Genomic DNA, 25,400 nt, shown 5'->3' on the forward strand with positions numbered 1-25,400 from the left:
ATGTATGCAGCCTCGAAGCGGAATAGCGCCTTTCTCCCCCAAGCTTCCTTTTTGGTCCACTCTTCCCATCTTGGCCACGTACCGCAATGTTGCTTTAATACTCTCATGTACGGAGTACACTGCCCGAAGAAAGGGACCTGAATTGACGTCCGATGACTATTCTCCTTGCTCTCCGGAATTCCATTCCTTATTCTACAATGACCATGTCTTCTCCAAGTCGTCACCTACAGCATCAGGTCTGGTTTACACAACCCCCAACCAAGCTATCCGTCGGCTAGAATATGAGGCAGTTTTGCTCCCTGGAGACAGCTCCAGCTCGACCGTACACCCGTATGTACAAGAGGAGTCGGTAACGCGGCCTGCATTACCATGGCAAAGCATTCATGGCAGTACTTGGTAGAATCGGACATGGCCTCGGCGTTGCAGTGTCCCAGATTCAAAGTTGCGGTGAAAGCAGCTATTGCAGCCTTTGCCCCGCTGCGGCCATGGACCCCCAGCCCAAGCATCTAGATCGTCTGCCCGTTGTGCCTCTGTGCCTCCACTCTCCTTGACTGGACCCCACCAAAAACAACTCTCAACACCACGCCCAATTGAACCCCCATTCACTCCCTCTCTGCAACTGCAACCACTGTCCACACAATGGCTGGCGACAACGACGAAGAATTGAAGCCCGAGCAGACTGCCGGCTTCAAGGTCGGCCAGCAGCGCACCATTGAAGAGTTGAAGGAGCTAGGTACGTAACCTCCCACACCCTCTGCACATCCCCCTTTGTTGACGACATGGCCCTGCAGACAAGAACGATGAATCCGTACGCAAGTGGAAAGAGTCCCTCATCGGAGGCGGCGACCTCTCCGACCCCAACGATCCCCGCAAGTGCATCATCCTCTCCCTGGGTCTCGAAGTCCAGGGCCGCCCGGACATCATCATCGACCTAAAGGACCCCTCCTCCCTCGAGACCCTCAAGACCAAGCCCTTCACAATCAAGGAGGGTGCCGAGTTCCGCATGAAGGTCACTTTCAAGGTCCAGCACCAGATCTTGTCTGGCTTGAAGTACCTCCAGGTCGTGAAGCGCGCGGGTCTCAGCCAGAAGCACCAGGAGATGATTGTATGTTCAATATCCCCTTACTACACAAAATAGCCCCTTGCTGACCCTTGCCAGGGCTCCTACGGTCCCAATACAAAAGACAAGCCATTCTACGAGAAGAAGTGTATGTATCCTGGATTGCACTAGCGGTTCTGAGCTGACCAGGACATTGCAGTTGAGCCAGACACGGCCCCCTCGGGCATGCTCGGACGTGGCAAGTACAAGGCCGTCTCCAAGTTCATCGACGACGACAACGAGACGCATCTTCAATTCGAGTGGGCTTTCAACGTTGAGAAGGACTGGTAGTGGATCGACTCTGTTCTTTTGATTTGATGCAAAGAATCTAAGTCTAGCCCTACGGGCATAGCGCCTAGGCAAGCCGAATTGATGTCGTGTGAGAGAAGGGTGCATGTTCCATACAAGGCAACATTGATCTCTTCAGATCTGGGGTTGCGAACGAATGATGATCTTGACGATTCGGAGTGCGGACAAGTGTGTTGGTCCAAAGGTACTTGGTGATTCGAGCAAAATCCATGGCCGACTCGGCCTTTCGCTTTCAGTCTCCTGCTCGCTCTGCCTGTGTCTCAATGCTCGAAATCTAAGCCTCCCTCTTTGCCCTCCTTTACTCTGCAGAACCGAAACCATCTTGCAGCGACCCTATTGACTTTGACAGTGCGACCCGCCCATGACCGCTCCCCACCGCCCGAAGGCAACCTTCTCACAGAGTCATTCAAGATTGGCACTTCCTGCTCCCAAGGATCCCCTTGGGTCTCTGGTTTCTCGGGGATAGCCTCATCAGCCTCCCTCATTGCTGCGTCCACTTCATCTTCCGCATCGCCATGTCCGGTTTTCCTATGTGACCCTTGAGCTTCAACGACGAATAGTCTAGCATGCACTCTTATGGCCGTTTCCACGGCTGCTGCAAAAGTCCTGGATAGCCCCTGAGCCGAAAAGTAAGGCGTCGGCACATGTAATGACAGCGGATTCGCCAGCACAAGCGTCCTCCTCTCCGATCCCTCTCCCGACACGTCCCTCTGCACACTGCATGCCGTAAGGTATGCCAGCAACACGGGCACCGACGGGCAAAACATCACTTCGACATGCTTCGCCGTCATCAGATTCCTCAACGTCGGAGCCGTCAATTGCTGCAGCCGTTGTTCAGCTGATTCCTGATCTTCATGACTGCGAGCCGACTGCGCCAAGTCCTGCAGGAAGTCTTCCCTGCTGGAGCAGACGATGAGGGTGGTGCGAGATGCCTGGGGGGTGTGCTGTGCTGCGAGGATGGCGTCTAAGAGGGCTGGAAGGGTCAAGGGGTGCAGGACGGTGGGCTGGAAGGGCATGGCTCCATTTCGGATTCTGCTGGGAAGCTCTCGTGTTGATGAATGGACCTCGAAGTTCACAATCTGGAGCTTTCTTGCGATGGTGGGGGTGGACCTATTGGAGCTGTCCTAGAACGGTTTAGCTCGCGTTCCCACTTCCCCCCGGCGAAACCCCCACCATTTGTCTTTCACCCACCACGCCAGGATAGGTGGGCCCGCATCTCAGCAGCCCCGGAGCGAACTGCAGACGCTCACGTCACCAGCACAAGCACAACTCTGCTCACCCACCGAAACACTCCACCGTCCCTTGCCCACCTCTGCATAAATCACAGAGCCCAGCCCTGGTGCTCCTCGGAGCAAGCCGATCGGTAGTATTAACGCCATGGCGCTCTCCATCTCAAACATCTCGAGCATGCTGGAAACGGGTGCGTCTCTCCCCCGTTCAGCCACACTCTTCGCCTTGCCCTCCCGCCTCCCTTGATGCGAGCGTACGTTTGTGCTGCTCTCAAGCTATGCATCCGTCCAACTATGCTCACTGGTCCCTTGCTACAGCTCGCGAACTGACCCTCGAAGCCGCCCGCGATGTGAGCAATGCGAGGAGGCCGCCTACGCGGCTGCTCCCTTCGAGCCAGCTTAAGAAGTTGCTGGACAGCCGCTCGGAGCGCGATGTGCTGGATGGCCTCAGGAGAGTGGTTACGGTAGGCCGACTAGCTCTCAATTCCCGTGTGCGCACGCTGAACAGTTTCTAGATGTCGTATCGACAACCACCCTCCCAAACCCTCCCCTTCTTCAGTCACGTAATCAAGAACATCGCGTCGCCATCCCTCCAAGTCAAGAAGCTCGTCTACATCTACCTCCTCCACCATGCCGAACATGAGCCCGACACCGCCTTGCTATCAATCAACACGATTCAGAAATCCTTGACAGACCAGAACCCCCAACTACGTGCCCTCGCCCTGCGCGTCATGTCTGGGATACGGGTGCCAGTAATAAGCCAAATCGTCAGTCTGGGTATCAAGCGAGGGGTAGGCGATATGTCGCCATATGTGAGGCGCGCTGCTGCCCTGGCTATACCCAAGTGTTACAGGCTAGATCCGGCGACGGAACCGCAGCTCCTCGACTACTTGTCAACACTACTAGGTGACAAGCAGTACTTCGTCACTGGTGCGGCGGTAGCTGCTTTCCTCGAAGTGTGCCCGAATCGGCTGGATCTGATACATCCACACTACCGCTCTCTGGTCCGCAAGCTGGTTGACATGGATGAGTGGGGTCAACTGGCTACCCTGCGGCTCATGGTGGTGTATGCGCGGAAATGTTTCCCACGGCGGACAAAGAAGGTGAAGAAGGCTAATGCAAACAATCATTCAGCACCAACGAAGTCTGCCAAAGGCTTTTACGACTCCGACAGCGAGTCGGAAGAGAAGGAGGACGAGCAAGAAATGGATGAAGTGGTCATCCTGGACCCAGATCTGGAACTGTTGCTCAAGTCCTGTCAGCCTCTTCTCCAGTCCAGGAATGCAGCTGTGGTAATAGCTGTTGCGAGGGGATACCTCTACCTAGGGACTCCGGAATATCTTCAGACGGCCATCGGCCCCTTGGTTGCTCTCTTGCGGTCGACGCCAGACGTGCAGCATATCGCGCTCTACAATATCGTGCAGGTCTGCCTTTCTCACCCACAGCCATTTGTGAATTACTACACTCATTTCCTCGTCCAATCGACGGATGCTCCGCATATCTGGCGCCTAAAACTGGAGCTCCTCACTCTAATATTCCCCTACGCACCACCCAAGCTACAGAGCCTAATCTTGGCCGAACTGAGCCACTTTTCGCATTCGGGGAGTCTGGATCCGGGACTGGTGAAGGAGGCCGTTCGAGCCATAGGCCGCTGTTCGCAGAGCAGTGCTACGAGCCCGAAAACCTCGGCACGGTGCCTGCGACTTCTGCTTGCCCACATCGGGTCTGCAGATGCGCGTCTCGTGGCCGAGAGCTTGGAGGTCATCCGTCATCTGATTCAGAGGGATCCGCAGAGCCATCGGACGACCGTCGTTCGGTTAGCGAAGCATCTGGATGCCGCGACCAGTCCGCAGGCGAGGGCGAGCATTATCTGGCTTGTTGGAGAATTCGCCGGTCTGGATCCGGAGAATAACATCGCCGCCGATGTGTTACGCATATTGGCCAAGGGATTCGCGGACGAGGCGGAACCCGCAAAGTTGCAAATTGTGCTCCTGGCGGCCAAAGTCTACGTCCACCACCTCAACTCAAACCCGCCTTCCGAGCCGCCCAAACCGTCGAACCTCCAACCATCTCCCCCCGTCCTCGAAGGCTTCCAAGAAGAAGGCGGATTCCGTGATCCTCACCTCGACAACCACGACGCTCTTGACCGAGAGCAGCAACCACCTGCCAACCTGCCCCACCCCATTGAATCCCTCTACCACTACATCCTCCTCCTTGCCCGCTACGACACGTCGTACGACCTCCGCGACCGCACCCGCGTCTACAAAGCCCTGCTGTCGACCCCCTCGTCCACGCAACTCGCCTCGCTCCTCCTCTTGGCACCGAAACCGGTCCCGCATGCACCGAGCCCGAGTGAGACCAGAAAGGGGTATGTCCTAGGTAGTGCGAGTTTGGTGATTGGAGATGAGGGTGGAGTTGGGGGGTTGAGGGGGGAAGAAGGGTTGCCGGAGTGGGTGAAGGAGGGAGAGGAGCCGGATCCGCGGTTGAGGGAAGAGGTGGGTGCTGGTTCTTCGGCGTATGAGGTTGAAGGGATGGGTCGAGGGGTTAGTGCGGCGCAGAGGTTGGATGAGGCGGTTGGGGGGAGGGGTTTCGTTGGGGCGCCGTTGTCCTCGTCGCCGTCGAATGGGGTTGGGGGAGCCAGGGAGAAGGAGAAGGAGAAGACGTTGGATGAGTGGTTGGCTGAGGAGGAGGGGGAGGAGGGGGAGACGGAGAGTGAGGAGGAGGAGAGCGAGTATGAGACTGAGGAGGAGGAAGAGGAGTACGAGACGGAGAGCGAGGAAGACGAGGGGGCTAAGCTTGTGAGGTAGCACCGCTGGTCACAATATATGCACAAGTTGCTTTGTGCTTGGGCCAACCCCGATCGACATGTGCGATTGCGCATGTTGAAGCAAGAACCTATTCAACCGAATATACGATACGCTATGCAAATGCTCATGGCTCTCTCTCTCTCTACCCACGCCTCCCTCGAATATGCATAGATCATACCCAGCTCCTCATTGAAGACGTGCTTACGTTTCCCAATCCATCCCTTTCCAACAACAAACAACCCACTCTTCACTCCTCTACTCCTTCGCCCCTCGCAGCCCTCCCAGCCAACCTCCCCACCTCCCTAACCGCATCCTCAAAGTCCTCAAACGCACGAATCGGCAACCCAGCCCTTGCCAACACACTCCTCCCCACCTCCTCATTCGTACCCCTCAACCTCACGACGACAGGAACCTCGACCCCCACTTCCTTGAACGCCATGATGATGCCCTCGGCAATCATGTCGCACAGCGTCAGCCCCCCGAAGATGTTGACGAAGATGACGGCGACGCGGGGGTCGCAAAGGATGAGCTGGAACGAGGTTGCGATGGTGGAGGCGGTGGCTTTGCCGCCTGTGTCGAGGAAGTTTGAGGGGTATGTTGGAGAGTCGGAGTGCTGGGAGAGGCGGAAATGCAGAACGTCGATGGTATTCATTGCGAGGCCTGCGCCGTTGACGAGGGTGCCTATGAAGTTCCTAGGCCCCTTTTCTTTCGGAGGAGCGGATGCGTCCTGCGAATCGACATGTGACTCTGCTGCATTTGAGCCCTGGACCGGAGCATCGAGCCGTACGAATACGATTCCATTCCTCTCGGCCTCGAGCTCCACCTCTGGTATCGTGCTCGGGTCGCGCAGAGCGTGGAGCTCCGCATGCCGCCCGTTACTCTTAAACGCCGCGTCGTCGAAGAAGAGATACGGTTCGTAGACATCAATCCCGTCTTCCCCTTCCCCTTCCTCTTCTTTAACAGTCAGACTCACGCTCGTTTGGATCCCTTCTTTCTCACGGAATAACGTCCACAGTTTCCGTATCAGAGCGGCGGCCTCGGCTTTTGCCTTCGCGGGCGCGGCGTCGAGCTGGGCGTGGGCGAGGGCCGAGGTGATGGCTTCGTGGGAGGGGCCGGAAAGGTAGTCGAAGGGGAAGCGGTGGACGCGGGTGGGGAGGTGGTTCGGGTGCGAGGGCGGGGCGGCGATGATGCAGGGTTTGCGAGCGGAGCGGGCGATGGTGATGCCGAGGAAGTGGGTGGAGGAAGTGTTGGGGGTGTTGGGGGAGGAGGTGGTGGAGGAGGAGACGGATATTTCGTAGGATTGGAGGAGAGTGGTGGATTGGGAGGGGGAGAGGTGGAGGGAGCGATGTTGGTGGCGGTCAAGGACGTGGGGAGAGAAGGCAGAGGGGACGACAGGACGCCGGTAGGTGTGGTATGAACGGCTTTGTTGTTTGGTTTGGGCGGTGGATTGTTTCTCGGGGTGAAGTTAGTATACAATGTGACTGGAGGTACGTAGTGGATAAGAGCTTACTATCTTTCTTACATTCCGGCCAGACTTCGCCAGAATCTCTTTCATGACACCGCCAAACTTCGCCGGATGGTCCACCATGGTGACACCAGCACTCTCCAGCGCCTTATACTTGGACTCAGCAGTACCCTCTCCAAGACCGGTCCATGCACCAGCGTGGCCCATGACCTTTCCTGGGACAGCGTTGAAGCCGCCTATAACGGCAGCAATGGGTCTAAAATCCGTCAGTGTCGTCTAGGCACGTGGGACGGGCGAAACATACTTGGGATCGGTAACACGCTTCTTGTAATCCCGAATCCAATCCGCCGCCTCCTCCTCCGCCGTGCCTCCCACCTCTCCCACGAGAATGATAGCCTCCGTATCTTCGTCAGTCTCAAACACCTTGAGAGCGTCCACGAAATCGGTCCCTGCAATCACATCTCCGCCCATTCCAACGCATAAACTCTGTCCCAAGCCAGCACGCGTCAATGAGCCGACAGTCTCATACGACAGCGTCCCGGACTTGGCTACAATCCCGATATGGCCAGGGGAGAAGGTAGGTAGAGGTTGGAAACCGATCCTACAGTGACCAATTGCTGAGATGATACCAGGAGCATTGGCGCCCACCAACCGGGACTTTGACTGTGTGGCTAGAATCGAGTGTATCTGCGGATTTTAATTGGAATAGATACTAATGGGATCAGTCAAATCCCAACTCACCCTCATGATATCATGCACCGGAATGTGCTCCGCAACCGCCACAATCAGCGGCACCTCGGCCTCAATGGCCTCTTCAATCGCCGCTGCCGCCTGATGCGCCGCTACATAGATACCCGTCGCATCCGGCTTCAGCTGCTCCATGGCGGCCCTCACAGACGGCAACACAGGCAGTCCCAGGTGCTCGCCCGAACCGTTCGGCTTGACGCCTCCAACAATGTTGGTGCCCCATTCGATCGACTCTTTCGCATTGGCGGTGGCCTGCCTGCCTGTGAAGCCTTGGAAAATGACTCGAGTGTGCTTCCCGATTTTGAGGTTTGTGATCGTGTCGTCGTAGCCGGAGCGGCGTGTGGTGGTGGAGAAGCGGCAGGAAAGGATGCGAGGTGAGAGGGAGAGTTTGCGGCCTAGGTGCCGCGAGCGGTGAGGTATCATCTTGGTGGTTGCGGTGGGAGGACTTCAAGGCTTGTTTTGGGGAGAGAGTACTGTGATATCTAACCTCGGTCTAGTTGACTTCTGGGTTTTGGTGGAGCAGTGAGATTGGGTGTCAGGGCGCTTTTATGAGGTGTCTGGAGTAGCCATTCCGTCGATATATCCAAGCATCCCGAAGGTTGGATAACAGAACAGCAGGCCGAGCAGAACGCTCATGGAGGAGAGTCATTCGCACTCGAATTCACAACGCCATAACCGAAGCTCTTCCCAAGACGGCTACATGCATGTAACCGACAGCCCCTCAGCTTGTAATCAGAGGCCATGTCCCGACCTCGGGATCCTGCTTGTGCTTGACCCTGCATCGAATGTGGCCGAGAAACGGGGATATTTGAGATGTCGAGGAACAATGAGGCTGAGCCGCATCTATGGGTTCTTGTAGGGAAGGCCGGGGAGCGGTGGTGGTTGTCTCAGGAGGGGGAGCTGTGTAGCTGCCAGTGCCCCACCACGCCTATTTAAGCAAGAGCTTGCGACTTATTGTAGATGATAGCTGAAGTCCTTCACGAGAATTCCTCTCTATTGCTTTCAACATCACATCGTGTATACTACTCGCTCCGCACTTCTTCCAAGCATAAAATAATCCCATCGCTCATTATATATATCTACGATTCTCGAGCCGTCCTTTAGAGTTGACATCCGAATACCCCGCCCCCATCATAGCTATAGACAGATACAACATCACCAGTACTATCCCAACCACAATGTCCCACACCACGCCCACCGAAGCCGAAATCACCCGCACCCTCTCCGACCTCAAACTCTCCACAAAAACCAAGCCCAAGTCCGGCCCCGTCGCCGAAAGCTGGGACGACGAACCGCTCTCATCGGACGAGGAGAAACCTACAAAAGATGCACAAACCTCAAAACCCCATACCTCCTCCTCTACTACTCCTCCAACCGCAACCCAAGATAAAAACCCCATCACACCCATCAAAACCGCCACCACCACCGCCTCACCCTCGTCCACCTCCGCACCCCCGAACCCTCCCCCACCAACACCGTCATCACCCACCCCCTTCGAATTCGACAACGTCCCCTACGCTCAGCTAAACCCTGCATCACCGCCGCAAAGCTCACTGCGCGGAGCCAATACGGCACCGGCACGCCGGCCGGAGAAAACGACGGCCGTAGCGGGACGATTGATTGCTGGTGCGCTCGGCGTGAAGGCGCCGCGGAGGACGGCCGAGGAGAGGGAGTACGACAGGGCTATGCGGGAGAAGGAGAGGAGGAGAAGGGAGGAAGAGAGGGAGAGGGAGAGGAGGGAGAGGGAGGAGGCGGAGAGGAGGAAGAGGAGTGTTTGGGAGGATTAGGGAGGGGTAGCGTTGGTTTTGTGAAAATGGGAATGAATGATTAGATATGATAGAGGGGCAGAGGGGGGAAGGCAGATGTTGAGACTATTTGGACAGTTTGGAGACTTTGGAAGGTGTTGAGAGGTTGCTATTTGGATACAACGGTTTGGGAAAGGTGCCAGGGCGTTCGTCTTATCTGGATAATATCTGGGTCTCCCTGGGCGCATGGGTTGGATGCTTAGAAATGCCGGAATCATCGATAAGTAGCTCACAGTTTCAGATTAGGAAACGCAGAGATAATGTGTTCATGAACCATTCCTCATTTAACATTGGCCTCCCATCAAGACCTCAGTAAGGTACACTGAAGAAAAAACGGCACTACTACCCTCCGTGTGCAGCCGTCGTCAGTCTTCCCCTGTAGCCAATTCTTCACCAAAAGCCAGCTATTGCATCAGGTGTCCCAAGATCAAACCCTAGCCTTCGAACTCCTCGTCCCAACCACCAAACTTGTAGCAGGGTATGTAGCACGGCGGATTGGTCGGTTACCAGAGCAGAGCGGGATGCCGAGTGTGGGTCCGAAATGATCGGCTGTTGTCTGGATGCCCGCAATGTGCAGCAGGAAGAGCACAGCGTCTCAGCAGCCACCAATCTGTTCCTGGTGGACCTCGAGGGTATCTCCGTCCTCCATGCCGAGCTAATCAACAGTATTAGCAAATGATCCATAACCTGGAAGCGAAGTAAGATTCGCACGAAGAGATTTCTCCAACTCACCGACTCTGGATTATCCTGCGGCTGTACCCTCGTCCCATCAAACAAGAAGCGCACGCTCTGAATCGATTTGCCTTGCCGTTCGCAGAAGGCGTCCATGAGTTTCTTCAGCTGCGTGGTCCGCTTGATCTTGAAGAAGACCTCATTGTTGTTGTCCGTGACCTTGATGTTCAGGTGCTCTGTAGGCGCCTGCTCCTCGGGCTGGTGCTGGTAGTGATTCGTGTTGTCGTTGTCTGACATAGTGACCAGTTATGCAGTTAAGAACGAGGATCTGGGAGTTGCGGGTTGTCAGATAGTAGCTCGAGGTTGCGCTTGTAGTAAGAGTGGGATCGTGGAAGGATGTAGAAGAGGCGGGACTGACTAGTTGTTCGCGTCGAGGTCGCTTGCTTGCGCGGATAGTAGGTGACTAGGTTCGTAGAGGGAGCGAGCAGAGAAGGTGTAGGGACGGAGCTGCTGCGGGAGAGATGACAGCCTTATGTAGTGTCGGAGAAGAAGCGGTGGCGAGCGGAAACGCGTTTGGCGGTTGTGAAGTCGCAGGAAAGTGAAGTGAGGTGGGAACACCGATAAGGGCTAGCGGGCTAGCGGGGTTGGGTTGGCGGCTCAAAGAACAGATGGGCCGGGGTTCTCTCACCTTCACCAAACCCTGCCAGCCAAGGCAAGACTATGTGATTTATAGTTGGCAGTCGTACAAGCCCATTACACTATTCTTACTCACTTTCTGCACACATGATAGTCTGTCGGCTTCTTGCTGTTCGTTCCTGACTTTCATCCGAGACTGATCTGTTCACGTGATCGTTACCATGGTATGCATTTGATCAATCAATCTTTCCGTCTGATGTCACCGGTAAACAGTCGAATCGCGCAATTAACAGTGGCTCAGGGACTCAGAGAGGATCTCCGAACCAATCCACCGTGCCATCCACGAGCATGTGCTATTCAGAGTAGGCTTGGGATACTCACTGCTCATTTGGACAACACAACTAATCCACCCAAGACTGCCTGCAGAGGACCGGGTACCAAGAAGAGAAATGCAGAAAGGAGGTAGATATGAACTCTATCTCTGCACTATTCCAGCTTACGCATCCAGGTCGACGCTCTATATGAGTGTTGCAACGCCTTCTATCAAGAAAGGGGAGAAAATGCAACCACCGTGAGCTGCCCCAAAGCCTCTCTTCTAAGGTGATGGTTCCCAAAGCCCACTGTCCGCCATACGCTGACTCGTCCAGATTGAAAATGAAGCAGCGGGCAGCAGAGGCAGGGAAATGAGGGACCCAGGTATACTAGAAATGTCCAAATAAGTGGAATATAACCCATCCAATGCGCATGTCACACCTCCTTTGGGATCTGAGCCATCACACCTCACGAGGAAGTCCAGCCAGGTAACAGGAGATATGTTGCTCTAAGACAATCGTGAGCACGCAAAGAGGCCGCATGGACCTGTACAAACACTGAACGAGTTTGAACCGAGACTCTAATGACTGCCTATAAAGACATTGATGAGGAAAAAAAGAAGAGCGAAGCGGCTTCGAGTGGTGAGGATTTTCTTCAGCCACTTTGCCAAGGATTAGGTAAGCGGACGCGACGCGCCGCACAGACACTGATGCGAGATGTGGCTCCATGTGTTTTGCGTAGCTTGAAGAAGCATCTTCAACAACCAGAATTGCGGCATTACAATCCGCCTAGTCGGAGAGCCGTCGCGAGGATTGCGAAATAATTTTTCGGGCTTCTGCCAGTCTCCTTCCCCTCTCCGAACAATGGCGACCGCTTCAAGAAAGTCCTTTGCGCTGCAGGTACGCCGTTTCGGAGCTTGGACTTGGACATTACCTCTCTCAAAGCCCCATATTGACTAACTCTAACAGCCGCGAAACCACAATGGGTCTTTCTTTGGCCCCGCCAGCGTTACTCACCGACCGAGCACGAACGACGACCCTCTACAGCCTCTTCGGACAATGGCAGACCGGGTCGGAAAAGAAGTGGAAAGCTTCGCGGAGCGCGTCGATCAATGGTACAGCCAGGAGAAAGGACAGGACGCAAAAAAGCGATACCATGCGACTCTGCGGATGGTGGACCAATTCAAAGGCTTGGCCGATTCGACTGTGAAGGAGCTCAGAGAACAAGGCGACGCCGAGAACAGAGGAGAGCTCCGGAAAAGCGTACAACGGCGCATTAGGACGATGATAGAGGAGGAAGCCCCTATGGCCGGCGATTTCTCGCAGTCAATTCAAAGTAACTTGTCTTCGGTCGAAGGAAACTCCAATTCCTACTCCGCTCGCGTGCAAGAGTTACGACAGTGGGAGACCGAAGCTGCGACTTGGGACCTTGTGCACCTCATCATCTCCTTCTACCATCCCGAACCTGGATTCGACCGCGAAGCCGACCGGCAATCGAAGATCTCCAAGCGTCATGAACCACTACACCAGTTCACCCCGAAGCCCGAGCTCTGGGACCGCTTCCTGCTAGTAGATGATCAGGCTAAGGAGAAGGAACTCGTGCTTCGATGGCTTGAAAGAACGGCCAGGAACACGGAGAGCGACATTCAATCCATTATCGAGCAGTTAGGCACAGAATCCGGGAAAGACACTCATACGTGGACAAGTGGATGGACTGACACAAGGGCGAAGATCAAGCAGGCGAAGCGCCTACAGGGAACAGAGGGACCTCTGGGTTCAAAGGGTTGGAGTTTGAGGACTAGCGACCGTTCGGAAGAACTCATCACACAACTGGACCCGGACGCTCCTGGGAGACAGAGAAGGGCACTGGAGAAATCCGACGAAGACTATGAGCGCGCACTGTGGATGGTGTGCTATGAGATGTTGCGTCGCGGTACGCCCTGGAGGGAAGTCAGTGAGTGGTGCAGAGACAGGAGCGAGGCGTGGCGGGGAATCAGTATGGGCGCTGCAGATGAGTCTCGACCAGAAGGAGGGCCTAGCCTGGCGGGCGAGTCTGTCGGCTACCTGTTTCGTCGCATGTGCTTCCTTGCCGCGAGGGGTGCTCGATCGCATTTCGAAGGCGCCGTATATGGACTTCTCAGTGGGGACTATAAAGCGGTGCAGCGCGTCTGCCGATCGTGGGATGACCATCTTTACGCACATTACAACGCCCTGTTGCTCTCGAGGTTTGACGACTATCTGCTCAACCATCACTCGCGGCGGCTACCACAGAATATCACGCATAAATTCGTATTTCAGGATGCAGTTGCAGACGTTGGCGATTGGGAAAACTCGCCCGCGTTCATCATCAATCTGCTGAAGCAGCAGAAGGCCACGGCTGCTCTTTCATTGGCTCCCATGAAGCTCATTCAGGGCAGCCTCATCAGCACAACAGTGGAGGAGCTGCTCTTGAAAGTGGGTGTCGCCATTGCTATGCTACAAGAGAAAGACGATCGGGTTATGAGCTTGGTCCTTGAGCCGGAAGTTCAACAAGGCGAGTATGACTTGAAGGAATCAGTACCCATGGAATCACGCACCTTAACAGCAGAAAAGCATCATCAAGCTCTGGCTAGGGATACGCACGCTCTACGGATACTGGTTCACATCCTCCTCGTCATGCAAAAAGGCCTCAATCTGTTTGACCGCGAAGACTACGCTAAGTGGACAGCGTTCGACAACATAATCGTAACCTACATCGAGCTGCTTCGGCTCACCAAGCGATTCCAATTGATACCGTTGTATGCCGCGCAGCTTCACGAGGAGAGGACTTACCACTGCCTCTCGCGGGTGGTTTCAGATATAAAGAACCCAGAGGAACAGAATAGCATCGTCGGTTTGATGGGCCTGTACGGTATTGACGCTGCAAAGGTGGTCCAGGACAATTGGCTCACCATTGGAAAATACTTGGAGACGCTTGACGTTCCAGATATTGAATCGCTGGCTCTACTGGAGACGCCATCCGAAGCCGTTGCCCCGCACTTGTACCTATGGCCGGGCAAGCGTGTCAAATCCGAAATTGGAGGTTTTGACATCAGCGAGAACGACGAGGCAATGCTGAGTTCGTTGCGCTGGCACCTCCATCTGGACAAGTGGGTGGATGAATCGTTCATGGTCTTGCACAGCGGTCTCATGTTCCTCTTGCGTAAGTCCCTTGGGATTCTTTTTTTGTAGATTTTACTGACTTCTTGTCACAGGCAAGGGCCGCCTCGGTGCTGCAACTCAGCTGGTCAACGAAGTGAATCTGGACACCTTGGTGCAAATCAAGACCAAGATCCTTTGTGGCTACTCGTTCGACATCAGGGCTGACGGCGCCGAAGTGCAAGATAGCCGGCGAATCGACGCATTGCGGCAGGAAGAACTATCTCGATCAGGCCGCAATTGGAAGCCATCGACGAAGATCCCCACTGCCGAAGAACATAGGGAAATTGTCCAATCCCTAAAGGAGAGCACGCAATCCTATTTCGAGCTCACCGAGCTCCTCCGCCTAATCACCCTTCTCCGCGACTGGCGCGAGGAGGAGGACAATCTCATACGGTTAGTCCCATCACAAACGCATACTGCAAAGTAGCACCGACTAACCAGCCTCGCAGGATCCGCGACTCGGGCGAAACCGGCACCAAAATCTCCACCAAAAAGGCACGCGAGCTCTTCGAGGAGATCTCCGCCATCATCGACACCCTCCTGGAAACCTTCCTCGAGGCCATCGACAGCTCGCGCGGCACCGACGGCTGGGAAGTCAAGCGCGTCTACATTCCCGAGATCGTACTGGCGTATATATCCGTCGTGCAGCCCGCAGCGTACTTTAATAGCAAGGAGTATCTGACCAAGGCGCTAGATATTGCCGTGGTGGTTGCGGATGAACGGAGGGAGTGGATACAGGAGGCGTTTCTGGCGGCGGGGAGGATGCAGGAGCTCGTGACCATGCTGGCGGAGTGTAGTAAGGCTATGTTGAGGTTGGGCGAGACGGATGCGAAGTTGAGGAAGGGGGCGGGCAAGCATGGGCCCAGGGGGGAGACGCTGACGCTTTGGAATGCGGTTTTGAGGAAGTGACCGTGGTGTCGAGGTCCGGGTAACGAGGGGAATGGAGATGGAGGTGTGGGTATTCGATTCGGTGCATGAGGGTTTCGCTGGGGCTTGAGTGCTTCTGATGGAGAAGGGGATGGCCGGCCTGATCGGGCGGAGTGTGGATTCGCGATTAAGCGTAATGGATACTCTGGGAACGATTTGCTCAGCGAGCGCCGTGAAGCTCTTATGCGATGCATCCAGGAGACTTCCTAAATGATGGGATTTGAATTTCATGCTGCGTGTATATGTATCTCTCACTAGTTGCGATACATGAGTTGTGCATTTCGCAGTGGCATTCGGGATAGTAACATGCCTGCTGGAAAGAAGAAAGGCGTTAGTTGTAGAGAGCAGGAATTGACAAAGGGCAAAGACGAATAGATATGTGTAACTATTCTCTAGTAGATTGAGTAAATATGGATAACTAGCTAGGGAAATGCGAAGAGTTGCGCTCTTTCAAAGATATTAGAACAACTTGCGTCCTCTAATAGAATATTACAGGCAGATTAGTACACTAATTCTTGATACCTTGTTGGGATTGAGGAGCAGTGTTGAGTTGAGACAGAAACCGATGTTGGCGAGGTCAATGGGCCGATGGTCAGGAAGGTGAGAGCTAAGCTGCGAGTGTGGAGTACTGTGAATGATATTGCCCAGAGGTGACGTCGGGCAGAGCTCGCTGTGCCCGATGCCCGACTACACACGTTGACCCCTCACATTCTAATGCTCCAAGGTTCTGTGCGAGCCGTACTGTGCAATGTCGTTGAATACATCAATTGAGCCCAGAGGAAGCTGTGAAAGCATTTCTAAGTAGGGGCTTGATCTAATTTGGTGGTCGATATTCCTAGCAATACAAATTTAATAGATATGCAGAGTTTGTTGTAAATATTCTGGATGTACCCACGCATGTCAAGCACTCATTAAGATATTCCTGTACTGTGTAGCTTCAGAAGTCAGTCCATGTCACCCCCATAGTGCTCCCAGAAATCCGACACCACAGTCTGAGAGCGGAGTGCCTGAAATAAGGCATCGTCCTCACAGAAACCGCTGTCGTCATGTTCGTCAGGTGGATGGATGCCAAATTCCTCATCGCAGTCGGGTAACTCGCTCTCGTGGGATCCAGCTTCGAGAATTTCGGTTGCGGTGGAGACTGCTTCATCATCCATATCATCGGCTTCTTCTTCCTGATCAGAGTCGGTGCTGGGTCTGGTTGGTGCTGTGACGGCGGATAGTTGCGCTGTGACGATGTCTTCTGTGCGCCTTCGCAGCCGGCGAGGTTGTGAGGATAACCACGTCCCTTCCAGTGAAGGTCGGGGTATGGTGTAGTCGTCGTCGGACGAGATATCATCAATTCGTGCCAGTTCTGTTCGCGGGGGCAGCTGCTCCGGTAGCTGAGACGGGCTTGGGAGGGCACCGCTTCTCAGCTCCAAAGTCCCGACTGGCGCTGGAATCAATACTGCTTTCCGGCTCGCCCTTGCTTTATCAGGCGAAGGCGCCCTTCGTTTTGTCTGGACTCTCGTCGGAAGATCCAATTCAGAAGCTATAAAACCGTCTGCACTGAGGCCCCATAGACTACCGTGAGAAGGCATCAACCTGGCGCCCGGCGTGTTGGTCTGTTTCTTTGCCTTGTCAATCTTCCAGCGGGATTTGTTAGCTAAAGACGGAGTCGAAAGACTGATGAGAGGCCTGTGTTTACGATCTGCTCTTGAAGCGGGATTAACAGCGGAATGTGACTGAGGAGTCTGGCTGTCTTCAATGGGGTCGGTGTCAGTGATGGATGGTGTTTCTGGCATTTCTTCCTGCAACACCCAGCGGTTAGAAAAGTGAAGGAGACAGTAGTAGTTTAGCCTCCTACACTTCGGTCAAAGAGGCTATCATCTGTTGTTGTTCGCACGAGTGCAAGTTCGTTAACAGGGAGCCTTCTCCGCCGAGTACTGGGAATGAGACGGGCATCCGCATTGCCCTTCTGGGCTCTATACACGATTAAGTCTCCCCTTGGGGTTCTGGAGACGGCGGAGGTTTCCACTTCGACCGTCGAGACTTGTTCAATCACTGGAACATCAAAATGCGGACGTGGTGAGCCCCGCTCTGGTGGTGCTGCTGAAGGTAATATGCCAAATGGGCTTGCTTCCGCCTGGTGGTCCGAGAGTGTTGCTGGTTGCACCATATGGGATTCTGCAACTCCAGTGCCTTTATCTATCTCATTTGATTGCTCCGCTTCCGTTGATAAAGCAGGAGCTGCGATTGAAGTTAGTGTTGAATTCTCGTTTGGAACCCGTCGCCTGATTCGGAGAGGTCGACGCTGAGGAATATTCTGCACGATACGAAGGAACGCAGAAAGCCGCAGCCTTCCGTTGACATAATTGTCACTATGGGCCATGGCGCACCGAACATTGAGGGAGCAACACTGGGAGAGAGTAGGAATCTGGATGACGATATTCTTGCGGAACAGGAAAAACGCCAAGCTTTCCCGACGTCGCGACTTCCACCACACACCACAAAAAACCGGTCCGCTTCATCGACACATTGGCCATGCCTGAGGACTTACTACCACTCCTCTGTGCTCGAGATCTCTGCTTCCCAGTGCAGTGCTCGCCCTGAGCATGGCGTCCCAGCCCTCCACCCCATACTGGCCGGAGCCCCATCCCGACATCCCAGTCATCTCCGAGAGCGACAGCTTCGGCGATCTCGTTAGGAAACTATCCTTGTGAGTACTACGGTGATTGAGCGTGCTGTCTAGCCCATTAGTGACGAAATCTAAATGCTAACAGCTATCAGCTACTTTACCGATTCGTTTTCGCTGCCGACCACCTTCGACGAGCTCCGCACTTCATCACAAGGACGTGCCTTGACCCCGTTGATAGAATACCTTACGGACTCTGTCCATCACCCGGCTGTAGTGTCGGCCCTCTTGTGCGTAGGACATCTCTTCACATTCACACCAACCATCTATTTGGACATTAGCACTTATCCTAAAGAGATATATCTGGTGGGGGACAAAAGATATTACAAGGCGATTGGCTGCTGCATAGCCATTCCGTAGAAGAAGCATATCAGAAGCTCATGAACCGGTTTTGATGTGCGGGAGCTAACAAGAGGTAGAGCGCTCAAAGCACACTTTGCTGCTCTTGAGGAGACGAGTGACGAACCCGGCGTCAACGAGGGCAGGGGTTACGCGTGTGAATATGTGGCATGGCTGTTCGTGACTAGTCTTTCGGAACGTGAGGCCGTTGATCTTTTGCTGTTCGAACTTCCGCCTACCACACGGTCAGCAAACGATGGCTCCAGCGTAGAGCATATGTCCAATGGCGAATCCAGCAGCGCTGTGACGGAAGACGCACCTCTTCTCCGTGCTTCCCAAATAGAAGAAACGTCTCATTTCGGCACCGACAGCATACATGGTACCTCTTCGACGTCTGCTCCGCGCTCGGACGAGTTCGCCTCTCAATTCGAACTCTTGAGCGCCTTGGAGGTTGCTGCGGTCTCGAATGCAAAGAAGTTCCTCAGCCAAAGAGCAGTTCAGAAAATCATCAATGGCATATGGCGGGTATTATCTCCCCTTTAGCCCATGACCAGTACAGTCAACTGACGGTACCAGGGCGACATCGTTTTCTGGGAGACGATGAGTGTCAACTCCGTTAAAAGGGCAAAGCTGTATAATCGTCGACGCGCTGATCCATTCACGCGTCTTCGGGTGCCTCAATATCTCAAGGTATTTGAGACTCTGTTCTTTGCCACCTTTCTGGCCCTTTATTACGCCGTACTCGTTGATAGGAGTGAGTCCCATATCACTCCTGCGGAGGTACTCCTTTACGTTTGGATAGCCGGCTTTGCGTACGATGAGTTTGGGGAGTGGAATGATGCCGGACAGACGAGCTTCTACGCGTCAGACTTCTGGTGGGCCTGGGACATCGTGAGTATACTTGCCTCTGCAGGCTTCAGTCGGCTTACTGGTACACAGAGTATTGTGCTCGTCTCGGTCGGTTTCTTCGTACTAAGTGAGTCACCTCTCTCTCCACTGGGACCGCTTGCTAACGGTGCCCGCAAGGGATCGTCGGCATAGTTAGGGCATCGTCTGAAATCACTGAGCTAGCTTACGACGTGCTCGGCCTCGAAGCGCTCTTCCTTGTACCGAGGATTTTCTCTCTCCTGTCTCTCAACCCATATTTTGGCACATTGGTGAGTCACCCCTTGCTCTCCTCCCCTTAGGCGCCACCCGCCTTCAGCAACGGCTTCATCCGCCATCTGATCGCTGTGGCTGCCTTGATCTGCCTTCCACGCCTCAGCGGATGCGGCACCATCGGGCCGCTTGACAGCTGCGGCACGGGAGTGGTTGCCATCCATCGTGCTTCTCGACATCAGAGCTCTGTTGGTCACATCACAGCTAACCCTGTCTCTGCAGATTCCCTGCCTCAAGGAAATGGTCTGTACAATCCAGACGAGGCAGAACAGAAGCCGGAGCTGATGCGGACAGACCAAGGATTTTGTCAAATTCCTATCGCTAGTCCTGATCCTCTACCTGGGGTTCCTGACAACGTTTATCCTGCTGGCAAGGGGTGTTTTCACTCCAAGGGAAATGGTGCGTTGGTGATCAGAGTCGAAGTGGCAGGTTTTGATTGCGGTCTAACAAGTCTTTTTAGGCATGGATTCTTGTTAAAGTATTTTTTGGGTGAGTGAAGCTATGCTCTCTGCTCGGAGTAGAAGTGCTAACTCGTGACAACAGGTCTTCGTATCTTGGTTTTGTGAGTACCCAACAGACGTGCATGGGGAGCACCGCCTCCTTCCAGAGCCAGAACAGTCACTAATCTACAAGCTAGGATGTGGCTAAGGAGATGTATGCTTCTTCCAAAAGTCAAACATGTTGTCCGCTAACGAGAACAGATCGCCGTGGTTCGGCCCACCCGTCATGGTAGGCTTGTCCGCAGTCCACATGCATGGGCGGTCTGCTGATTTTCCAGCTCGTCTTCATCGCTCTTACCAACATCCTGCTCATCACATCGCTCATATCGCTTTTGAGTAATTCCTTGACCAAGGTGTGTATGCGTCCGTCTCATTTCGCGGTATATTGGTAGAGAAAACACGGCTTGGCAAAGATCGATTGGCTCTCGACGCTCGAAAATGGAAGCGAGAACGACTTCGCCCCAACCCAAAGCCGCGGCCTCACCGAAGAAACCCCCTGCTTCCCATGCTTCCATCTGTTGTTCCCGCGCCCACCAATGCCGGTATGGACAGAGCGATTCTTCCGCACCGCTAGATGGCGCCCCAATCTGGCACCGTTGCTGCTGCTTTTCGGCGTTATGCCTTACCAGGTTGCGGTGTGGAATCGAGGGCGCGGACAAGCTCAAACTTTCGCATCTGAATGTTTGCCATAGGGCATTGCTGATTTCGGCTTAGGTGTTGGAACATGCAAGAGAAGAATACCTGTTCGTGTCAGTACCCATGGAGGATTCGGGTTGCTCCGAACTGACCATTCGTCTCAATCCAGCTATTCGGTCTACGTGCTTGAGGCGTCTACATCGAACCGCCTAACCTACTATCTTCCCCCGCTGGTAAGTTCGTTCATCGACGTCTATTTTGGGTCGTCCGAGACGCTCAAGCGCCGGGTCTATCACCGTCAAGCCACGCATAGCCTCGAGAGGGACAAGCGGTGCTCTGAGCATCAATTGCTTCCGCGCTCTTGCGTCTACATGCTCGCTAGTTGTAGGGTTCCACTCTGCTCAGCCATGCTTCCCCAGGTCTTGCGGTACTGCGATGCATAGCCGGCCCTGAGTGCCTCAGCGTTTAGATGTGGCTGGTGTGCTTTCTTTCCCCAGGACGAGGCTGATCAGTGGAACCAGAACCTCATTCCACTTGGTCTCCGGCCGCTCCGATTGTTTGTGTCGTCGGAGCAGCTCAGGAGTGCCCGGATTCTACTTCTCAAGGCTACACACTTACCCTTCATAGCGGCGATATGGGCTTACGAGCATTTCGCCGGACAACAGCGCAGCTCCGCTGCAGCGTCCATCTCTGGTCCGGAAACACCTGGACACATCAGACGTCCCCTCCGGCCTGCCGTCAACTCCCTTGGCCCGTGGAAGGCAGCCTGGAACCTCCCCGATGAAGGGAACGGCGCAGGCTCGGGCAGGTTGCAGGCTACTCAACGGCCTCAGACTAGAGCGGGAGTCGCGGAAACAGAAGCCCAGCTCCGACCGTTGGTTCTCAAGCTCACCACGCAAGTTGAGCAACTCACAGCCGTGGTTGCGCAGCTCCAGCAGCAGCGTGAAGCGAGCACGGCCGCTTGATGGCCGGCGCTTCCAGCCGTCCTCGACACATAGCAGGACGGATAATACACTCGAGGAGACCAAGACGCGCAGCAACAGGAAGGGTGGAGCTTATCCTTTCGGCAGAGAACCACTGAGATTAGCGCGCGTAGGCATGGACGTTGGTTGCCTCCCACATCGAGGACTATCCACGGACCACCAGCAGCCCAAACGCGGACAGGGAGCAGAAGGCAGATGGTGGCCAAACCTCCCCTTCCTCCCCTCCCCCACCCCTTCACCACGGCAGGCCAGGGTCTTCTCTGCTCACCGTCAGTTGCGCTCGGCGCCGCTTTGATTCAAGTCGGGCCGCTGGGGCTTCCCGCCCGCTTGGGACCGCCAACCGCCACCATGTCTCCTCTGCAGGAGGCAGGACCGGGGGTGAATCTTGGCATCCATCCGTGTGCTAGCCCCATTCTGGCGCCGGAAGTGCGAGTGCATCTCCCTCCTGCTGCTGGGCATGGACTACTGATGAGAGACACGGCCCCATGTTTTGCCCACAGGCGCTGCCGCCGCGGCTCGAGCTCCAGCGTGTCCATGTCTGCCTCGCATCTTCAAGTACCGATGATTTGGATCATAGCCAGAGTACACACCGCCGCAGCACTGCAACGCAGTGCATTCCCCAATCTGGATCTCGGCCTGTCCATATCTGCCCAGGCATCTTTTTCCTTCTTATACACTCCACCTCGTTCCTTTCCATACACTATCCGTCCACCCATTCTTCTACCCTCCCCATACCCCTCCGCGCTTGCCTCCACATCTTTGTCACCTTTCGTCCTGCAGCATCGTCATACTGAAGTCCGATAAACCTCCATCGTTTCACCATGTCCGACAAGGGCCAACAACCTACGCCGCCTTTCAATTCTCCATACCAGCATGCTATGAGGCCGACCTCAATGCTACAACCGTCCGCATATCCCTCGCCTGCCCGCAGTGACTCAGAACCCTCTAAATACACTGCTGAAGGCCTCGGACTCTACTCCTTGTCCCATTCCTTTGCCACGTCGGGCCCTTCAACAAGCTCCGTGCTGTATACACCTTCCTCTCAGTCCACTGAACATTGGTCACGCTTTTCATCTTCGGGATCACCGCTCGTGGCCGAGACTCCGGCAGACCTTTGGGCACGCAACTACGACCACCGCTCGTCTCACTCTTCTCCCTCGTGGGCGGCACAGGATACACCTCCTCGTTCGTCCATTTCTTCGACAAAAGACATGTCGACCTTCTCCCGCGAAGGGTCAGCAATGATATACGCCCCGCACGTCAAACTCGAAGGCGGATCGGAATGGGCAAGCGAGGGTGAATCATCTCCACCGAATGTCTCGCATCAACTGCCTTTGACCGTTGCCCCCGAACGGCTGACGACGGGAATCTTTCCCTACGATCAGGCCTACGGTTCCCCGGCTGTCCCCAGATACGAGCCTGCAAGCGGATACTCTTATAGACATTACGAAGATGCGGCCTTGAGCCACGAGGAACGGGCACCCAGCCCTCGTACAAGGGAAAGCGGCGGCAGAGCCACGGCACGTACCAGGGTGCGGAGAAACCCTACAACACCCGAGAACGCGAATTACAGTTGTGCTACGTGCGGGAAGCTCTTCCAGAGGAGTTACAACCACAAGACGCACCTGGAGACGCACAATCCTGCGAGGAAGAAGGAGCACTGCTGTCAGTACCGAGACTGTGACAAGCAGTTTGTCCGGAAGACGGATCTCGACCGTCACGAGAAGAGTGTGCACCTCAAGCGAAAGGATTTCCGGTGCCGCAAGTGCGATGCACAATTTGCTCGCAAGGACACTCTTCGAAGGTAAGGCGCCCGACTTTCCAGGTTGGCTTCGAGGCAATGTTGCTAAATAAGTATCTCAGACACGAGGAAGACGGTTGCCCGAAACGAAACGAGCTCACGGATCCTACCAACGTCCTCTCGCGCACGCGAGCAATGCGAGCTAGCAGCGGCATTGCGTATTACCCTTCTCCTAGGGCGGACATGTATGACACGCGATCTCCGCCACTGTTCCGCGACGGCAGCTTCCCCGGCACGCCGAGTGGCTACTAGACAAGGCTAGAGGGGTGGGATTAACCTGCTTGTAGGCATTGCTGGACGCAAGCGGTTTACGAGTGGCTCTAATTATTTCCTTTTTTTGTTGTTGCTTTTGGGAGAGCTGGCAAAGGGCCCAGCCCTCGACTGTACTCTGTATGCTCTGTATGCTCTGGCACGTTTGGCGTTGTACTGGTTTCAAGGAACATCAGGAGAGATTTGCATTCACGGCGTACAAAGGCGTTTGGGAGACGGGACCTCATGCAGATGATGGGTTGGGGATGTGAAGCGGGAGGGCTTGTGTTGGTTAATCTTGTTGCGATAGATCAGCACGAATAGCAATAATCTGAACCTTTCCGTCGGCGACAATGATACAGACTACACTACTTCGTACGGCAATTATTATAGGCCGAGTGATGACTGATGATGTGAGGGAGCGAAAACAAGATGAGCAGGCCGGATTCGGGACTGGCGCAAACGGGGACGGGGATGGTGGATCCGCGGTGGTCCCTGGAGAAGATGAAGCTTGGAAAGGGCTGGCCTGCTTGGTTGTGTTGCGCAGGTGTTCGCTCACATGTATTCGCGGTTATCGGAGTGCTGTCGAAGGGACAGGTCTCCGAGCTCGAGCTCTCAACGACCCGCGCTGGCAGGGGTGGGAGGGGCCGGGGAGCAGTCCAAGCCGGCCTGCGCGTCTGCGAGGCAAATGCACTTTCAGGTTTGTGGCCTCTTGCGATGCGACACTCAAGTGTGATGGCTGCATGCACGCTGCAGAGGGCGACGTGTCGTTAGCCGCCCGCATATGCTGGGACGAGATCCCAGTGGCCAGCGACGCGCCAGAGCCGGGCCAGCAACCTGTTATTACCTGTCCGTATACATAGCCGCACACAGGTTGGGTGCGTGCATTCTGTGCGAGACTGGGGGTTCCTTGATGCTGGGCTCGGTCGTGTTTAAGCGCCCTTACACCTCCGCTCTGCTTTTGGGAGGTTGAGGGACCATGTGTGCATGGCACCCACCTGGTGCCTGCTGCCGGTGAACGTTGAGATGAGGGTTGGCAACGTCCGGGATGCCATGGATAATTAGTCGACGATGCTATCAGATTAGACTATGGGGTTCATGCCGGCGGATGATGCGAGGCGATCATGTCTTGTCTTGCCCTGTCTTCTTGTGCGCTCTGAGCGTCTGATGGTGCCCGTGGCAGAGACCAAAGCGCGGTGCACGAATGAGGGCTAGCGGCCAGCGTTAGCGTGCGAGCTAGGATGCTAGTCGCGAGCTTAATCAACCCCCCCTTCATCAATCCACTCTCTGCTCTCTCTCCCCACAACCCCTCCCCCTCCCCCTCCTCCCCTCCCTCCTTCTGCCCTCCTCTCGTTCCCGTCATCCGTTCCGCACCGCTGCACAGCTTACTCCGTCTACCTTCCCTCGCAATACCGGGGCTGTTCCCGCCATCCATCACCCCTCTGCTGCAATATGTACTGCATGTACTTCAATGTACCCTTTGCACCACTCCTCGGTGCAGCAAACACCATGGGTTCCCAAAGTGCAATTTCAACACAACTCAAAATGGGCAGTGTTGCCTAACCCGAGCGGAAGGGTCCGTCGCCCCGCACAGTCCATCTGGCCCCCAGCCTGCACTCCATCAAGTCAAGGGCCAACAGAAACGACGAATATAGCCTCATCCGCGGATCCCGCCTAGCCCAAGTGCCAGTGTGGCTCATGTCCAAGTCACAATTGCCGTGGTCGAGGCCAATCACGGCACCACAGTAGCCGCGACGAGGTTGAGCGAGGGATTCGAACTTCACAACCCACAGTCCCCCGGGGCGAGCGGCACATGATTGTCACCACCTGCGGGGACCCCTCAGTCCTGTTCCGCGCTCGCTTCCTGCCATTC

At 55.0% G+C, this 25,400-nt stretch overlaps 12 protein-coding genes across 12 annotated transcripts; 8 read left to right on the forward strand and 4 right to left on the reverse strand.

Annotated features, from left to right (window-relative positions):
• Positions 1 to 639: 639 nt before the first annotated feature.
• On the forward strand, positions 640 to 1,390 carry EI97DRAFT_383304 (E set domain-containing protein; the record flags this gene model as incomplete). Its single annotated transcript, XM_033795906.1, has 4 exons — positions 640 to 733; positions 792 to 1,105; positions 1,160 to 1,208; positions 1,260 to 1,390. The coding sequence occupies 4 exons, from the start codon at positions 640 to 642 to the stop codon at positions 1,388 to 1,390; spliced, it is 588 nt and encodes a 195-aa protein (XP_033651103.1).
• Positions 1,391 to 1,640: 250 nt separating this feature from the next.
• EI97DRAFT_452303 (uncharacterized protein) lies at positions 1,641 to 2,424 on the reverse strand (the record flags this gene model as incomplete). Its single annotated transcript, XM_033800403.1, has 2 exons — positions 1,641 to 1,661; positions 1,711 to 2,424. 2 exons carry the CDS (start codon positions 2,422 to 2,424, stop codon positions 1,641 to 1,643), a joined length of 735 nt encoding a protein of 244 aa, XP_033651104.1.
• Positions 2,425 to 2,785: 361 nt separating this feature from the next.
• Positions 2,786 to 5,444, forward strand: EI97DRAFT_444860 (ARM repeat-containing protein; the record flags this gene model as incomplete). Its single annotated transcript, XM_033799926.1, has 3 exons — positions 2,786 to 2,828; positions 2,956 to 3,101; positions 3,153 to 5,444. The coding sequence occupies 3 exons, from the start codon at positions 2,786 to 2,788 to the stop codon at positions 5,442 to 5,444; spliced, it is 2,481 nt and encodes an 826-aa protein (XP_033651105.1).
• Positions 5,431 to 8,549, reverse strand: EI97DRAFT_435989 (uncharacterized protein). The gene is made up of 4 exons (XM_033798997.1): positions 7,651 to 8,549; positions 7,214 to 7,596; positions 6,955 to 7,165; positions 5,431 to 6,897 (listed from the first exon to the last, which is right to left on the reverse strand). Exons 1-4 carry the CDS (start codon positions 8,077 to 8,079, stop codon positions 5,692 to 5,694), a joined length of 2,229 nt encoding a protein of 742 aa, XP_033651106.1. The 5' UTR covers positions 8,080 to 8,549; the 3' UTR covers positions 5,431 to 5,691.
• Positions 8,460 to 9,749, forward strand: EI97DRAFT_435990 (uncharacterized protein). The gene has a single exon (XM_033798998.1). The coding sequence runs from the start codon at positions 8,835 to 8,837 to the stop codon at positions 9,441 to 9,443; it is 609 nt and encodes a 202-aa protein (XP_033651107.1). The 5' UTR covers positions 8,460 to 8,834; the 3' UTR covers positions 9,444 to 9,749.
• Positions 9,720 to 10,657, reverse strand: EI97DRAFT_435991 (ubiquitin-like protein). The gene is made up of 2 exons (XM_033798999.1): positions 10,194 to 10,657; positions 9,720 to 10,116 (listed from the first exon to the last, which is right to left on the reverse strand). The coding sequence occupies exons 1-2, from the start codon at positions 10,428 to 10,430 to the stop codon at positions 10,057 to 10,059; spliced, it is 297 nt and encodes a 98-aa protein (XP_033651108.1). The 5' UTR covers positions 10,431 to 10,657; the 3' UTR covers positions 9,720 to 10,056.
• Positions 10,658 to 11,025: 368 nt separating this feature from the next.
• On the forward strand, positions 11,026 to 11,373 carry EI97DRAFT_383256 (DUF1903-domain-containing protein; the record flags this gene model as incomplete). The annotated part of the gene is made up of 3 exons (XM_033795902.1): positions 11,026 to 11,131; positions 11,185 to 11,231; positions 11,278 to 11,373. The coding sequence occupies 3 exons, from the start codon at positions 11,026 to 11,028 to the stop codon at positions 11,371 to 11,373; spliced, it is 249 nt and encodes an 82-aa protein (XP_033651109.1).
• A 271-nt stretch (positions 11,374 to 11,644) lies between these two features.
• EI97DRAFT_154147 (nuclear pore complex protein-like protein Nup107) lies at positions 11,645 to 15,428 on the forward strand. Its single transcript, XM_033793280.1, has 4 exons — positions 11,645 to 11,980; positions 12,050 to 14,261; positions 14,314 to 14,653; positions 14,710 to 15,428. Exons 1-4 carry the CDS (start codon positions 11,945 to 11,947, stop codon positions 15,167 to 15,169), a joined length of 3,048 nt encoding a protein of 1,015 aa, XP_033651110.1. The 5' UTR covers positions 11,645 to 11,944; the 3' UTR covers positions 15,170 to 15,428.
• Positions 15,429 to 15,918: 490 nt separating this feature from the next.
• EI97DRAFT_154395 (uncharacterized protein) lies at positions 15,919 to 17,888 on the reverse strand. Its single transcript, XM_033793282.1, has 2 exons — positions 17,034 to 17,888; positions 15,919 to 16,977 (listed from the first exon to the last, which is right to left on the reverse strand). The coding sequence occupies exons 1-2, from the start codon at positions 17,556 to 17,558 to the stop codon at positions 16,132 to 16,134; spliced, it is 1,371 nt and encodes a 456-aa protein (XP_033651111.1). The 5' UTR covers positions 17,559 to 17,888; the 3' UTR covers positions 15,919 to 16,131.
• EI97DRAFT_461002 (uncharacterized protein) lies at positions 17,782 to 21,459 on the forward strand (the record flags this gene model as incomplete). Its single annotated transcript, XM_033801157.1, has 16 exons — positions 17,782 to 17,885; positions 17,957 to 18,091; positions 18,281 to 18,725; positions 18,777 to 19,091; positions 19,140 to 19,176; positions 19,227 to 19,357; positions 19,581 to 19,601; positions 19,653 to 19,757; positions 19,819 to 19,847; positions 19,902 to 19,920; positions 19,996 to 20,012; positions 20,060 to 20,087; positions 20,137 to 20,211; positions 20,573 to 20,607; positions 20,664 to 20,727; positions 21,016 to 21,459. 16 exons carry the CDS (start codon positions 17,782 to 17,784, stop codon positions 21,457 to 21,459), a joined length of 2,004 nt encoding a protein of 667 aa, XP_033651112.1.
• A 576-nt stretch (positions 21,460 to 22,035) lies between these two features.
• EI97DRAFT_154165 (uncharacterized protein) lies at positions 22,036 to 23,705 on the forward strand. The gene is made up of 2 exons (XM_033793281.1): positions 22,036 to 23,281; positions 23,341 to 23,705. The coding sequence occupies exons 1-2, from the start codon at positions 22,299 to 22,301 to the stop codon at positions 23,528 to 23,530; spliced, it is 1,173 nt and encodes a 390-aa protein (XP_033651113.1). The 5' UTR covers positions 22,036 to 22,298; the 3' UTR covers positions 23,531 to 23,705.
• Positions 23,706 to 23,880: 175 nt separating this feature from the next.
• Positions 23,881 to 24,390, forward strand: EI97DRAFT_444867 (uncharacterized protein; the record flags this gene model as incomplete). Its single annotated transcript, XM_033799927.1, has 1 exon — positions 23,881 to 24,390. The coding sequence occupies one exon, from the start codon at positions 23,881 to 23,883 to the stop codon at positions 24,388 to 24,390; it is 510 nt and encodes a 169-aa protein (XP_033651114.1).
• Between the last annotated feature and the right edge of the window lie 1,010 nt (positions 24,391 to 25,400).

The sequence above is a fragment of the Westerdykella ornata genome, assembly GCF_010094085.1.
Source record: "Westerdykella ornata strain CBS 379.55 unplaced genomic scaffold EI97scaffold_26, whole genome shotgun sequence".
NCBI classification, from domain to species: Eukaryota; Fungi; Ascomycota; class Dothideomycetes; order Pleosporales; family Sporormiaceae; genus Westerdykella; species Westerdykella ornata.